The sequence below is a fragment of the Anomalospiza imberbis genome, chromosome 3 (assembly GCF_031753505.1).
Source record: "Anomalospiza imberbis isolate Cuckoo-Finch-1a 21T00152 chromosome 3, ASM3175350v1, whole genome shotgun sequence".
NCBI lineage: Eukaryota > Metazoa > Chordata > Aves > Passeriformes > Viduidae > Anomalospiza > Anomalospiza imberbis.
In genome coordinates, this window is record NC_089683.1 from 35,543,438 (window position 1) to 35,559,152 (window position 15,715).

General features: G+C 38.8%; 1 protein-coding gene across 6 annotated transcripts in view; it reads right to left on the minus strand.

Annotated features, from left to right (window-relative positions):
* The window catches only part of SNX14 (sorting nexin 14), a 47,933-nt gene that overhangs the window by 2,367 nt on the left and 29,851 nt on the right, over nt 1-15,715 (minus strand). For all 6 annotated transcript variants that reach the window (XM_068183983.1, XM_068183981.1, XM_068183985.1 and 3 more), the window contains 12 exons: nt 15,360-15,492; nt 14,505-14,706; nt 13,472-13,555; nt 13,236-13,336; nt 12,849-12,960; nt 11,037-11,077; nt 10,747-10,866; nt 6,424-6,547; nt 5,731-5,895; nt 4,586-4,681; nt 3,143-3,234; nt 2,932-2,988 (listed from right to left, as the gene is read on the minus strand). In XM_068183983.1, the coding sequence (XP_068040084.1) occupies nt 2,932-2,988; nt 3,143-3,234; nt 4,586-4,681; nt 5,731-5,895; nt 6,424-6,547; nt 10,747-10,866; nt 11,037-11,077; nt 12,849-12,960; nt 13,236-13,336; nt 13,472-13,555; nt 14,505-14,706; nt 15,360-15,492 (1,327 nt within the window). The remainder of the gene's footprint in view (nt 1-2,931; nt 2,989-3,142; nt 3,235-4,585; nt 4,682-5,730; nt 5,896-6,423; nt 6,548-10,746; nt 10,867-11,036; nt 11,078-12,848; nt 12,961-13,235; nt 13,337-13,471; nt 13,556-14,504; nt 14,707-15,359; nt 15,493-15,715) is intronic.

The window sequence follows — 15,715 nt, forward strand, 5'->3', positions numbered from 1 at the left end:
AACACAGCACACATCAAGTGATCCAGCGCATATCCGCACTGGTACGTGCGGCAGGAAATACCTTCAAGATACCAATCTCAAGAGTGGGAAGCAGACTGACATCCCCACTAAGGAAAATCTTCCCATTTCTCCCATCACTGTTTTCCCTGCCAAAGGAGCAGTCCTCAAAACAAAACCTCTGCGATGCTCAGTTTCCCCTTTACAAGTTGACTGGCCAGAAATATTTTTCCATTCTTCACTGTAACTGCAAGAACATTTTGGTATGAAGCAACTCAAAAAGGACCAGTCAGTGCTGAACAGAGAGAACAGGCATTGGATTGATTCCCCCAGTACATACATGCATGGATAGATAAGTAAGAACCAGTCATTACTTTTAAACTTCCCCACTGCAGTTGTTAGGAAGAAACAATTCTCTTTTCAAGTGGCTTCACAGTGACAACTGTTTGCAGTGATTTTGGGAAAATGTTTTTAGTGCTCTGGATGAAAACCACTGCCATCCCTCCACCCATACCCTCTCCACTCTGCATTTCCCCTCTCAGTCCTGGTACACTGTCAACCAGGTTCCAATGCCAAACATCACAGATGCAGCACTTTGTTCTGTACTGCTCTCAGTAAATAGCTCAAGCTCCCAGCTGAAGTATTTTTCTTCCCTTCCCCTACTGAATTCAGGGCCAGAGATTCCCGTGCTCTGTCCCCCCATCAGCTTCAGTCACAGAACAGGGGAAGCCCACCCCTCACCCATTTCACCAGGAGAAAAGGTGGCATCCCTCCTCAGCAGGTGGTTATGAAACACTGCAGAGCAGCTGGGCAGTGCCATGGTTACTCAGGAAAAAAAGAATAGATAAAAAAGTAGAAAACATGATCTTGATTTACTTTGAATAATCTTTCTCTTGATTTGTTTTTGAAGGAAGAATATTTTTCTCCATTAAATATACACAGCTGTGAAACCACAGCATGGCTGGGGTTGGAAGGTACCTCTGGAGGTCACCTGGTCTAGACCTCAAGCAGGGCCTCCTAGAGATGCACAGGACCGTGTCCAGACAGCTTTTAAATACCTCCAAGGATGAGCATCCCACAGCATCCCTGGGCAACCAATGCCAGTGCTTGGTCACCCTCACAGTGAAGAAGTGTTTCTAGATGTTCACAGGGAACCTCTGGTGTTTCAGTTTGTGCCTGTTGCCACTGGTCCTGTTAGTGGGCACCACTAGTTCTGTCTTCTTTGTACCATCCCCTCAGTATTTACAGGCATCAATAAGGCCCTCTGAGCTTTCTCTTCTCCAGGCTCAACAGTCCCTGCTCTCTAGCCTCTCCTCATAGGAAATATGCTCCAGTTCCTTCATCATCCTCATGGCTCTCCACCAGATTCATTCCAGTATGTCCATGCCAATCTTGTACTGGGAAGCCCAGACCTAGACACAGCCCTCCAGGTGCGGCCTCACCACTGCTGAGCAGAGGGGCAGCATCACCTCCCTCGACCTGCTGGCAGCACTGCTCCTACTGCAGCCTGGGATACCATCAGCCCTTTGTTCAAATTTGTGTCCTTCCAGCTTGCTGGCCACCAGCCCATCCTAGCACCTGGGGCTCTTCTTCCCCAGGAACAGGATTTTGCACTTCCCTTCCTTAAAGTCCACGAGGTTCCCGCCAGTCTATTTCTCCAGCCTGTTTAGGTCCATTTGGAAGGTAGCATGGCCCTCTGGTGTATCACCCACTCCTCCCCACTTTTGTGTCATCATCAGGCTTTGCACTCTTGTCCCATCATCCAGATCATTAATGAAGATGTTAAACAGGACTGGAGCCACAACTGGAGCCTTGGATGACTCCATCGTTACTGGCCTGCCTCTAACTAGACTTCATTCCATTGATCACCACCCTCTGGGCCTGACTGGTGCTTTAAAGACTATTTAAATGCCACTCATTTTTTCCATAATCAACTGAAGAAAGACCAGTGTGCAAATAAATATATATAATTAGCTGCTGAGATACAAAACCAGTTCAGCTGAGTAAAACAGCAGGGCTAAGTCAGGTCTTTTTTTTTTGCACTCAGGTTCCCAGGCTACTTCTTTGTTCCCTTGGTCAGCTGCCTGAGCATTGGCTTGAGGAGGACAGCTACAGAGCTGAAGCACAAAGTAGGTCAGATTTGCTGAGCCAGCCTCATTTCACTGAAAACAAGGCAAGTGTTCTGGCTTGTGCCAATATCTTGTATTTGTCATGCAAAACAAATCGCTGCTGGCACTCTGCAATTGTCAGGCACAGGGCTCATGTAACGAACATTTGTTGTTAGTGAGGGGGTTTTTAGAATTTGTTTTGGAGTTTTGTTTTTACTAGCTAACTAGCAGATACTTTCTGCTTGCCATGAAGACCAAACTGTAAAATTGCTATGTAAAAATCTGTCAAGGTTTGATATACAGAAGAACAAATGTCAGACAGATCCCAAACCTAACGATATGCATTTACATAGCCATTTCTCTTGTGCAAATTCTTTCTCCTTTATCTGGATAGCTAAAGTTAACATTGCAGGACCAAAGTAGAGGTAAGAAATCCTCCTGTCAGATATTCTCAAGAAAAATGCTGCAGCTTTGCATGCAGAATTCCCTTCCTAAATTGGAAAATGCAGAAAATAGATTGGAGACAAATCAATCAAAGAGAAAGGCACAGAGATCCTGACTGCTTGGTTGATCTGCCCAAGTCTTCTGAAAGGCAACCCAGACTTGCTGCATGCTAAACAAATGGGCTCAAGCTGATTTGAAGAGCTAATTAGCCAAAAAGTAAGTAGTCCAGATTTCAATTATTTCAACATATTGGAATACACATATTTTCCCCAAAATTTAGAATAAATATTTGTAATAGAGAACAACAGCAAAAATGCACCAGTGGCCAGATTCAGTAGCAGCTTGAAGAATTCTGCAGTTCTCGAACGGAGTTAGCACATACCTTACTCAGCTCTGGAAAGAGTTCTTGAATCCCAATATCCAGCAGAACATAAGTTAACTAAAAGAAAATACAGAAAATTAAGGACACTCCAAGGCAAAACTATTGCTTTTTAGTCTTAATTCTGAGTAAGAGCCCACTCCTCTGCTATATCAAACATTCACTTTAGGAAATCCTGTGCCAGAAGGCAAGTTTGTCACATGTAATGCGTTACCTGTTTGTTGAGCACTGGCTGCTGCAGTCCATCAAACAGAAGCCTGATGCCTTCATATTTAGCCTCTTCCCCAATGCACTTGCCTATTAAATCTAGACCAAATTCCAAAAAAAATTACACAAGTCATGAGGAAGTACTGCAAAGCAGCTTTATAATGTAGTTATAAAATTCAATTAATTAACAAGAAAAAAACCTGTTTAAATTAGAGTTCAATTTTTTTCTGTCTCAAATGGTAAATGGAAAAAAACCTCACACTTTTGGGTTCACCTGTGGAAACCCAGAGCACTCGGAATATTTCTCTATCGGCCCTAGAGTGTCCTGACCTCCAGGGGAGCACTGACTTTGACCCTCAATCATGGAGAAAACTTCAAAAGTCTCAAGGTAAACTAGAAACCACAAAATGTGAAATAGACTGTAGAGATTGTAGAAAGTAGTGTAGTGTGTCACATGAGTAAGAAATTTAGGTTTTAGGATTTTTAGTATGTTATAGATGGGTTCAAGACAGAGGATATAAGGTGTTGTCTCGAGTTCATGTTGCTTCCTTCTTCTTCATTCATCTTCTTGAATTTAGGTAGTATCTTGTAATTGAGTAAAAAAATCCACATTACAGGTCTTTAAAGGTCAGTTATTAGGTTAGAAAGGAAAATAATTTAAGTGTCACTTCTTAATTGAGTAGCTTATTTTTAAATTAGACTTAAAAGGCCTTATAACAAGAGATTGTTAACCATTTCTGTACTGTTTTTCCTGCACGCAGAGTCTGGTGCAGACAACGTGCTGAAGTTTTGATAAGATAACAATAAACAAAAGCTAAAGACCAAAAAAGTCCAATGCATCTCTCGTTCCTAACACAAAACTGCTCCAAGAGGGTATCCCCTACCAGGGGAGCCCCCAAAGAGTTGCCCAACTTAAGACCCACAAACTCACATTCATCCTTTTCTCCTTCCTTTCCTTCAGGGCTCCACACCCAAATAATTACTACACTTTTTGTAGTAACAGTGTTTTGTTCTAATGCACTGTTTAATAAACCACAAGTGGATTTAAAAAAATTACTTTCAATTAAATGGGCCCCTCTTTCCTAGTTTATACAGTGCAAGTATAACTCATGTACCTTCCAGCTTAATGATGTGCCTTTTCTTAACACAGTTTTCATCTGGATAAAATACAAACCATAGGAACATTCAAAAGATGAAAAATTATGGTACTATGTACCTGTGTAAAGCTCTTGATTTACATCACCATGTCTTTATTAATCACTATGCTACAACCTTAGTCAGCAACATTTAAATGACAAAACTGAACTGTTGGGTTTTTACACCTGGTATTCCAGTAAATCTCAGCAGCCCAAGTATTATTTGATTTGGAAAGACAGTGTGACTGTATTTGGGTTATATATGTGCTTGAACAATTAACCACACTCATACAGGCAGTCATGGGATACAGAACCTGGAATGTATCTCATCATTTCTTCAAAAGTCTGCTTTGCTCGTTTCTGTTTATCCTGGAGAGAGCGAGGCTCAGTGTTCTCACAGAACACGGCATCTGCAGCGAAGACACATTGAAAAAAAATGTATCTTTAGGCAGCTACACATCACTGATACAGAAATATGTTTTGGATTGTGGCTTCAAAAACTGAACAACTTCTCTGTATTTTGTTGATTAGAAGGGAATTCTAATCTTGTCAGATAATACTTTTTGGTTACATTAGCCTGATCAAATCCAGAATAGCCCTCCTGTTTGAAGGACAATCATCTTTTCATGATTTGTTTCCATTCTTTTCAAAGTTTAATGAATTCTCTTTAAAGTTTAGATCAATTCCGTTTTAGGTCAGTTATGATCTCCTTAGTCACAAATTCCCTTATGCTTTCAAAACTATAAGCAGTATTTACACCTTGTGCTAAAACACTGTCTGGAACTGTCAAAAACTTCAAATTTACCTATGAAGGAGAAAGCAAGTACTGCTATTCATCTGAAATTTTAAGTGGTCAGTTTTGGTTTTAGACTCTGAAAGTCTTACTGCCCTCCTTTTCTGCCTTTCACAAGCTTCATTTTTGGTTTGGTAAGGACAGAGCTGTCCTGACTCCAGAGTTTTGGCCAGATGCATTGTTTGGATCAGACTGCAGTCATGTAATACTATACAGTTGTGAGGTAATTAAACATTTTTTTTTAGTCGCCCTTCCCTTATTTGAAGGTCAGGAATACTCAAGCCCTCTCAAGAGCCAACCACAACAAAGGGAACCAAAAAATTAATAATAAAAGACTGATGTAGGACACAAGTGAAGTAACTTGACAATTTAATGAAACATTTGTGTTGATACAGTAAACCATTTTATTCTGTTGTTTTTTGCACACCCGAGCAAATTACTATTCATAATAGTTTTTTTTTTCTGTAATCATCACTGACAGACAACATAGGTGGTTCAACATCTTTCCATAACAAGCTCTGAAATTAGTCTGGGCCTACTTGATTTTTGACACTCCGCCGGTGTTAGTCAGCATTGCAAAGTTTAGCACTTGGAAACTTCACTGAAGGGATTTCAAACACCAGAATAAAGCAACATTTTTTCATCAAAGATGTAACTATTACTGACCTCTCAGCAGTGTTATCAGAGAAACCAACCGGTGCTCCTCAAATAGCTGTTCTAACTTGTTATGCAAGTAATAGTCTGTGTATAGTTCCAATGTGTTTTTGAAGAGAATTCTTCCTCCCATCAAGAGATGATGCAGCCAGTCAGGAATGCGGAAAACCACCCTACCTGCAAAGTCACAGCAACATCTATGAGTAGGAAAATATATGAGGGTCTCCTACTATTCATAATAAAGGAATCATTTATTCAAAAGAAAAGAAAAAAAAAAAGATTGTAAGCAAGAAAAGAATATTTCAGTTTTGTTAGTGCAGCACTGAAAATATCAGTATTCTCCACAGTGCTTATCAAACACTTCCTTTAGCTATTTATACTAATTTAATAATTCCAATTCCCAGAGTCTACCAGCAGCCCAGGTAGACCTGAGAAAAGGGATGGGACCTAATCTCATAAATGCATACTACTGAGATGCAGAAAGATGGAGACATAACAAAGCAACTATGCAATGATGAATGATAAATGACATTTTAGCACCACAATAAAGTCTTCTAAGCAATGACCACATTACTAAATTGTATATTAGCTTGGAAGTGTTGAGTTATATATGACTGCTACAATAGGATTTCATTTCTTACCAGAGACAGTGAACTTCATATTTGTCATGAAGTATATGAATAATTAAGAGAAATCACTTCTTACCAACATACATTAAGTAGTCATAGACTCCTTCTACAGTCATCATTTCCAGGAAGTAGTTCTGATTTTGTCGCCTTTCTGTGTTCTCAGACCGGTTTGCATTATTCTTGAATAAATCATTAAAAAGCTAAAAACAGAAACATAAGACTGAAACCACTGCATTCAAAGGCAAAAGGATAGCCACTAGTTCTCTGGATTGGTTTCTTTTTATAAAAGCAGCTTCTTTCCAGAGCTTTCAAAGAACTGACCAGGGGCGTTGATTTGTTTAATTGTTTCTGGTTTTGTTTTTTCAAATCCTTCACTTTCCAATAAAGAGCGCATCACATGTTGCCAAGATACACAACAACCAAAATACCTGGGTTCACAACAAATCAGCACTGAGACATTAATTCATGAGCCTTTCTGCTCCCACTACCTTCTTCCAACCTACACCATTACATGATTGTATGCATCTAGACATTTATCACAGGCTCTGATCTCCTTGACGCACCCTGTTCTGAAAATGAGTGGCTAAGAGGATACAGAGCTTGTCTGCCTTAAATCACAAGAGAAGTTTACAACATCAAAGTATTCCTAAAAGCTCCTGTTGGGTTCCACTTTGAAATAAATACAATGGTTTCTAGACAAAATATTCAAGTTTTTTTACATACAGAAATACCTTTTTCCTCTGCCAGTTTAATTATTTATAGTAAAATCATAACAAACTAATATTTGGGTTTCTTTCCATTTACCTCATTTCTCAATTATATTCCTTTAGCCTTCTATTCTCCTATGTCATCACCTTCCTCCCTGATGCCTTTATTTCCTTGCCTTTGGTTCTTTCTGAAAAGATACTCTAATTCTTGCAAAACTTCAAAAGGGTCTTCCCTGCACACCAAAAGGGGTCCCAAACCACCTAGGCAGCACTCCTTGCCTCCCCTGCCACAAGTCTGTGAATCCTAAGACAGGGAAAGGAAAAAGTCTCTAAATCCTGATACTTTCCATATCTAGCAATCCCTACTAACAGTTTATTTTAAATTAACTTACCCTCAAAATACTTAATCCAGATGTACAATAGGATTTATACAAGATACTCTCTATTATGAAAAGAAGTTTAAAAGTTTATGCCAGGGTTCTAAAAAAAGTCCTGGAACTAGAAGCAAATCCAACATAATCACAGAATTGCCTAGGCTGAGGTGATTGCCAGTCAAAGAGGTTTTTTTACCACTCCCAAAATAACATTAGTTCCAAGGAACAGGAAGTAATTTGCTTATATATGGTTCACTTTCTGTACTGCAATTCTCCCCAAAATAAATAAAGCCAAAAACATGCAAATCACAACATCACACAAGTCTCTAAACAGAATGCTTTACACTCTTAGGAAAAATTACATCAGGACATCTTGCAAGAGTCAGGTTTTTGACCTGTACTCCTTCAGGTCCTCTCTTCTGTTAAGTGCTGAGTAACTGGTATTACCTTCTCAAGGTTCACTCAAATTAAAAAACACCAACTTATTACATAAATTACACAGAAGGGCAAATATGTTTAATGCACTCATGGATGATTGGTATCCAGCAATGTAACAAACCTAAAAAGAACACATAATTATTCACACCTGCTTTATGGAAGCATCCCTGGTAGGTTGCTTAAAGAACTCCATATAAATTGAAGTCTACATCCTCCTTAATACTGAAACCAGAACAGCAGCAAAACCTTAGCTGTAGTATTGTAATTTAAACAAGAGCCTCCTGTATTTTTTTAGATACACCTCACGACCTGACAAAGGTGATAAATACTGAGCCAACTCAAAGCAGCTCATTGTGCAATGTAGGCATAGGTTCAGTGTCTGGAGGCCAAACTAAATCATTAACAGCAATCTGGTAGGTAACCTATAAAAAAATCAAACATGTAGGCCAGCTTAGGGCAAAAGGACTTTCAAGTGCTATTTCCTCTTTTACTCCAAACCAAAAGCAGCAGCCTCTGAATGCTGACTGTACTTCCATACACAGATGATCTGTGCTGCACCTTAAACAGTAATGGTTCTTTGATCAGAGGCACACTTTGAAAGCATTTCAGAATGCAATCTACAATGCTCTGCAGCAGCCATAATACAAAATGGCATTAGACCTCTACTTCCATGTTTTACACTTTCAGTATCTTGGCTCGGAAGAAATTCCAGTGAAAAACACACAACTGGTTATCTAGCACAGAAATTGAGATTATACTCACAATTCAGAGAAGCACAGGATGATGCTTTAGATGTTTCTGTGCATGTTAATATTTCAGACTAACACCAAAAACCTCAATGCTATCATTATTTGTATTGTTAAGATTAAACAATAATAATGATTATAACCATGAAATATTCTTAAAAGGCTTACAATGAAGAAATTCCATGAATTAGCATTGACTAATAATGGGAGCCAAGCTCTTGAAGACAGTGAAAGATAAAAGGCCTGTATTAAGAAAAAGACCAAAGTAATCCCTTGTACAATATGCTACCATGCCTTATTGGGAAAAGTAGGCAAAGGAAGCACGAATGCTCATATAAAGTGCCTCACAGAAAAAAAAAAAAAGTTACTCAATGGTGAGTGCATATGTAAACATACACCCATACATTCCAGCACAGGTGTGAACTGTACAAAACCAATACCATGACTATGAACACGATCTACAGCCAGAGGCATAAACGTCTCTCCTGTTCTTCCTGCTCGTTTAAAAAGTACAGAGGATTATACCAAAATAATAAGAAGAAAGATTTTATGCAGTGTCTGAATCATATCAGTCAGTGTAAGTGACCACGTCTTCCTCCAAGTAGCTACTCAAACACATTTATTATACTGCTGGTGTTCCAAAAACAGCTTTTATTGCTCTTGGCAGGCCATCACAAGCCAGCAGAACAACGCCTTTATTGGCATATTTTGCAAAGTCTGCATCAGCTGAGAAGTCCTGTCCTATTATAGCAAGTCTGACAAAAGTATGTTCAGAAGATGATCAAGCTGCTTACAGATCTTCAGAACAGAAACATAGCCAGAAATCCTGCTAGTGCCCCTGGGAGGGGGAAGCAGAGTTTTTTGTGCATTTGTTTTGTTTAACCAGGCAAGTTGGTAACTCTTATTCTAGTGAATCTGATACAGAATGAAATCCAACTGCTCCTGGTCATACTGGGGTTGACTAGCCACTTTCATTGTGCATGTTTAAATAGAAGTCTTTCCATCAATATTTAGAACACACAAACATACACACACCCCAGGAACACTCAAAAAGAAGGAGCATGAAGAAGATCTGTCAGAGCATTAGGCATTTCTGAGTGGGCCTGTCCAGACAGACCTTCAGGTGTTTCTTACTCAGCCTGCCGAGGAAGAGGGAGCCTGCAGGTACCCCACTCATGGCAGCACTAAGGACCATGCATTGTAATCTCAGCACAGTCCAACATGCTGAAACTGAAATAAACAGATCTGTGTCAGAAAAGACACACGAGAACACAGTAGCAATACAAGCATAAGGTGGAAATTGACTACCATTTGCCAAAAAATTGAAGAACTCTCTTGCTCTGAGATAACATGCTCTTCTCACAAATGGGCACTCAGGAAGCACTAACCTTTCATGTCTTTGGCTGCCTGCCAGATCCCCACACAGACAGCTCACACCATCCAGGGACTGACGTTTGGCATTCACCTCCTTCACCAGAAGCAAGGTGCCTTGCTGCTGCACAGCATTGCACACACAGAATCACAGAATGGACTGGCTTGGAAGGGACTTCAAGATCATCTAGTCTCAACCCTCTGCCATGGGCAAGGACACCTTCCACTAGACCAGGCTACCCAGAGCTCCATCCAATCTGGCACTAAATACTTCCAGGAATGAGGAATCCACAACCTCTATGAGCAACCTGTTCCAGCACCTCACCACCCTCACAGTTACACATTTTTTCCTAATATCTACTCTAAACCTACTCTCAAGTTCCATTTCCCCTTGTCCTGTCACTAAATGCTCTTAAAGTCTCACTCCATCTTTCTTGTAGGCTCCCCTCAGGAACTGGAAGGCTTTACATCTGCACAAAGATGTCATGTCTCACAACAGAAGTGAAACTGCAGAACTCAACAGCTCAAGTCTATGCCACACATATCTGGGGAGTTGGAAAGTGTGCTATTCCAGTCTACCTTTGGTCTGGCCTTTGGACTGAACACCCTCAGTGTCTGCATTCCTAGACAGCATTTTCCAGCTTGGCTTCATCTGAAATAATTTTAGTTAATGAGTTCTAAGACAGCTCCCTAGTATGAGAGAAAATGTATGATTAATTTTCCCCACTTCTGTAAAATGGGAAAGGAACATGACTTACTGTACCTTCTTGTTATTTTCAGAAGTGGGACTCAGAATGGTAAGTTCAGGCCTGCTTGGCTTAGGCTTGGGAGATTCACAGGAGTTAATAAAATTCATGATGAATGGCTCCAAATGCTGACCTTTCTGAAAAAAGATATGAACGACCTGTCACTTGCATAATTATAGGAAAGTGAAAACAAAAACAACAAAAAACCAAGAATTTTCAAGCAAAGTTTTGATTAGCCTGCACCTCAGTAATCTCATACAATTAGCTAATGAAGTTAAGATATTGGCAACCTGAAAGACTTGCTCACCTCTTTCATCAGCTTTCCTGGAACAGATTTTATGATTTTACCTACAATTAGAAAGAGAGAAACAAACAAACACCTTCTGTTATCTCTGTCTGATTTTAAAGACATTTTGCTCTGCTAGATTTTATTTACTCATTGTCGAGCAGTTATTTAAAAATACAATAATTTTTAAAAATCTGCTTGTTTGTTTTTTTTTTGATTTGGCACAAAACCCTATGAAAATAGTCTTGCTTGTAACCTAGTGATTACTACTCTTCAAGAAAAGATACTTAGAAATATACAGATTATTAATCTGAATACTTAAAAAAAAATCCCACAATAAAGTACTATAGTAGTAAAGTACTACCTCCTAACTCTTCTAGAGTTTAACCATAAATAGCTCTAACACTGTAACAACTGCTAGTACCACTACAACACCAGTACAGGCAAAATTCCTTGTATTTAAGTTACTCATAGAATCATAAACACTTATCACAGAAGAAATCAAGATGACTCAGATTCTCCTCTTTCTGTGGAAAAATCAGCAAATATGGAGAGATTCTGTGGGGAACCAGCCTCAAAAACCCTGGTGAGTAGAATTTTCTAAATTGGACAGGTTACAGCCATGGCTTTAAAGATCAGCTCTTGTGTCCTGATAAGGCTACCAGGATATGGCACAGTAAGTTTGAATGCTGAAAAATGAAAGTGTCTAGGACTAGTTTTATTTTAAGCACTACAGCTGCAGTAATATTTTTCTTACCTACATGTCATTAAATATGGAATTTACATCGGAAAGTATGTACAGTGATCAAATGGAAATAACAAGAACTCTCATCCTCACAAAAACCCTACCAAAATGCCAAGACTCGTTATAACGCTCTTTATGGAAGTGAAGCACGGTCTCAGATAGGAAATGCATTACAGTAAACACTAGAATTATAAGCTTTTATAAGGATGCATGGTTCGCTCTAGAAGGGAGACCTGAAACAGAACCAAAACCTTTTGACTGGAGGCTGAGAACAGAAATCTCACTCAACAACTCATGAAGCAGACCAAGAGAAGGGCTGCCCTAGCAGGACCACACAATGACCAGGTGCTGCAGAAATGGAGCGGTGCAGCTTGGACATGGCTCTTTGGGACCACAGCCACAAGCGGCACAAGACATGGAGACAGAATGGCCATGAGGTTGACCTGACCAGCTCAGGCGCACTATTCTGAGACAGCTACATTGCAGCCAAGTCACACTACAGTTGACTTTTTTGATTTATTAAGAACTACTGTCATTAGACATCAGAACTTCTCAATTTCCATTTGACCTGCATGTATCACACACACAGATTCTATTAAGTAGCTCATGTTAGAAAAGATCTTAACACCAGGTAATGCTAGAAATATCAAATATTGGAGTTTTCAGAATAAATTAAGAGGAGTTTAATCAATTAAAATCCAACAGTAGTTTTTTAAGTGTTCATGCCATCTCATCTGTACACAATGACAGACACATGCTGATTTGACTTGTGACAATACCATAAATTTTCTTGAACTATGCAATTTATTAACAGAAACCTTATCTTGCTTGCTGACATGAAAATTCAAAAGCCACTTAAGCAATTTTTTCCAAAATTTCAAAATGTCTTTTTTCTTCAAGGAAGAAGTATGAGCATATCTCCCTTGCTGAGCTATAATTTTAGGGGCTGTGAAGGAGCAGAGTTCTTATTTCCTATATCCACCAGAGTTATCTATTCATTACTGCAGTCAATCACAGAATCACAGAATTCAATCACAGCATCCACAGCATTCCTATTTGTCAGCATAAACAAGTAGCATATTACATACCAAGATTCACATCAGGCAACATTTTATCAAGAAACTGAGTCTCTCCTCCATTAGGGGATAGGAAGTCAGCTAAAAGCTGGCTGTTACTTAGTTCTGGATGTTGCAGAAGTTTCTTTGAAACAGAAGGAACAAAGGAGGTATAAGTACTTTAAAATTAACCTTTAAAAATCTGTTTTCTGTATAGCAAAAAGATATTCAAAGAGTATTAAACTGCCACAGATATCGTCATTTGCACGAGATTTCTGTTTTCAGTCATGAAACTTTAACAACTGCCCACTTGAATCCTTTCTCTAATTATAAAGTTACTTGGAAACAAACAAACAAAAAAAAACAGGTATTCTTTTATTAGTTTTAGAACATTCTTTGCTTCAAATGTTTGTTTCATACCTGCAGATATTCCTGAAACTCCTCTCTCTTGGATTTTAAGAACTCATAGTTCTTGGGGCCAATGATTCTCTTTGAAGGAAGCTGAGCATCAGGAAATGTGCCTAGTAAAGGTATCAAGGAGTTTAAATTATTCTTGTAGTGTAGTAAACACTGATTTTATTATTTTAAATTTAAAGTAAGTAATGAATGATAATCACAGCAGGGGAAAATGGCTTTCCAAATGACGGAGAACGTACCATGAAATTCCGTAAGTTTTGATTCAAGCACGTAGAATTCTAGATACCTCCTGTAGACAGACCAGTGTTCAGGTTCATGTCCAACTGGATAAAAAAAAAGTTAAAAATAAACCAGGTTTTATGGCACCTGGGAGACAAATTAGCAACAGCAAACATATGCTGATTATCGTAAGAAAAACCTCAATGGCATTAGCCCCCTGTTGTAATAACATAAACCTCAAGGTACTTTTAATGTTAAAGTAAAATGCATAACTGGTACATAGATATGGTACTAGCAAGGAAATTATCATTTATGGGATCACTACAATCTAAACAAGGGAGTCCTGCATAACTTCAACATTTATGATGGCTGACTATATTGTATCTATTTTCCAATACTGAACCAAATGATTTACAGAAACAGGACTTGTTAAATACAGCCCTCTGCACCACCAACTTGAATGCTGATGATTGTTAATCCTATCACTAAAGATATTACTAAATGCCTCTTAAATACTTTCTGCTTTTTGCGGAAGTATTGGTCTCACTAAGACAAATCCCAGCAGCCTTCGGATGATGCTAATTTCCCCCTACTCCACACGGATGTATTGCTATCCAGATACTGGTAAACTAACTGCACGCCACGACGGTTCCTAATAAGCAAAACATTTTCATTACCTAAGAACTAATTTTAAGGTTATATAAAAATTACTTGTTGTTCATTATTCCAAAGTTCAGAGTGGGTGAAAAAAATATGACAGGTGCTTATTAATATGAATTTTAAGATAAGTATTTTTGGAAAGAGAACATTTCAAACTTCAGTATGAAGTCTAAATAGAACTGATTCATGCTGAGGAGTCAATTCTCAACTAGCAAATGCTAAATCTGATCATTTATCTCTCAAACTCATTTCCTCAGAACTTTCAAACTATTATTTTGAAATCAGAAGAACACATATACAAAACACACTTGCAAAAGCCAACAGAATACAGCACACTAGAATATTCTGAGTTCACTTTCAAATAAGACTTTATTGATCTGCAACATTGCATACCTGCCCTTCTATCATTTCTCTCTACGTCAATGCAGAATACAGGAATTCTCTCCTTTCTGTCTTTTCTTTCCAAGGAGGGATCATCGAAAAAATCAACGTATGGGATGCTGATTTTCCACGCAGCAAGGTTGCGGGGTGTATTTGGGGTGCTAACAGCCTCCTCAGGAGAATCATCTTCCATCACCATAACACCTTCTTCAATCTGTAAGGATTCAAACAGAGATCTCCAGTTCTATTTTAATTGGTACAGTCTACCTCTGCTTCAAACCAATTCCCTCCTCTACTCTTTTTCAAATTTTCCATTTGTCCCGCAACTGTGGTTCAGGTAACAATATCCCATGCAGTAAATTCTACCACTAGCTCTATTCATGACTGTTTAGCATAGAAGAAAAACATTAACTCAGGGAGACATACAAGACAAATGAGAAAGGACTATTGGGCTCCTGATCTATAAAGAGAATTCTGCACCACAGACCAACTTGACAGTGATTTCTACACTATGTTATTTATGGTCTTAAGGTCTGGTGGCAGGCTGCAGATGAAGAGCTATGCATGCAGTCTTGTGCAAGCCTTACTACCCAGAATTGGAGAAAAAGTCTTGCTTATAAAAGTATCTGACACTGCTAGTTTTGGTACTTCTCTGTACGAAAACAATAAGCTCAGAAGCACAGAAACTGGGGATGTGACCTTGGTTTGTGAATGAATACAGGGAAGATAAGGCAACTTAATCAGAAGCCAGCACATGAAAACTGCGCAGTGAAAAAAGCAGAAGTTCAACATTTTCAAATGAGCAAAGGAGAAAAAAAAATTGAAGCCAAACAAAGACTTCAAGTAAAATTTAATGGCTTTACTCACAAAATCATCTTCTCCTTCGTTTAAGTTATAGTTAGGCAACATAGCTCCTTCCATTGCAGAACTCTTGAATACACCTTTTATTTTGTTCCCTATTTTGCTGATTCCAAATGATTCTCCTCTCTTCTGTGTGGTCCTAGGATTACAGAAGCCACAGTTCACAACACAAGGCACATTATTACACAGCTGCTCATTACGCCATTGCACACCATTTGCAGATAAGAGAAACAACTCTAAAAGCAGGTATCCAACATATTTACAGTTCCCTTTAGTTAAAATTCATTTATGGTATATCTGTTCCCTGATCAATCAGCAAAATTTCTTGATTACACTTTTTAAGAGAGACACAGGATTCCCAT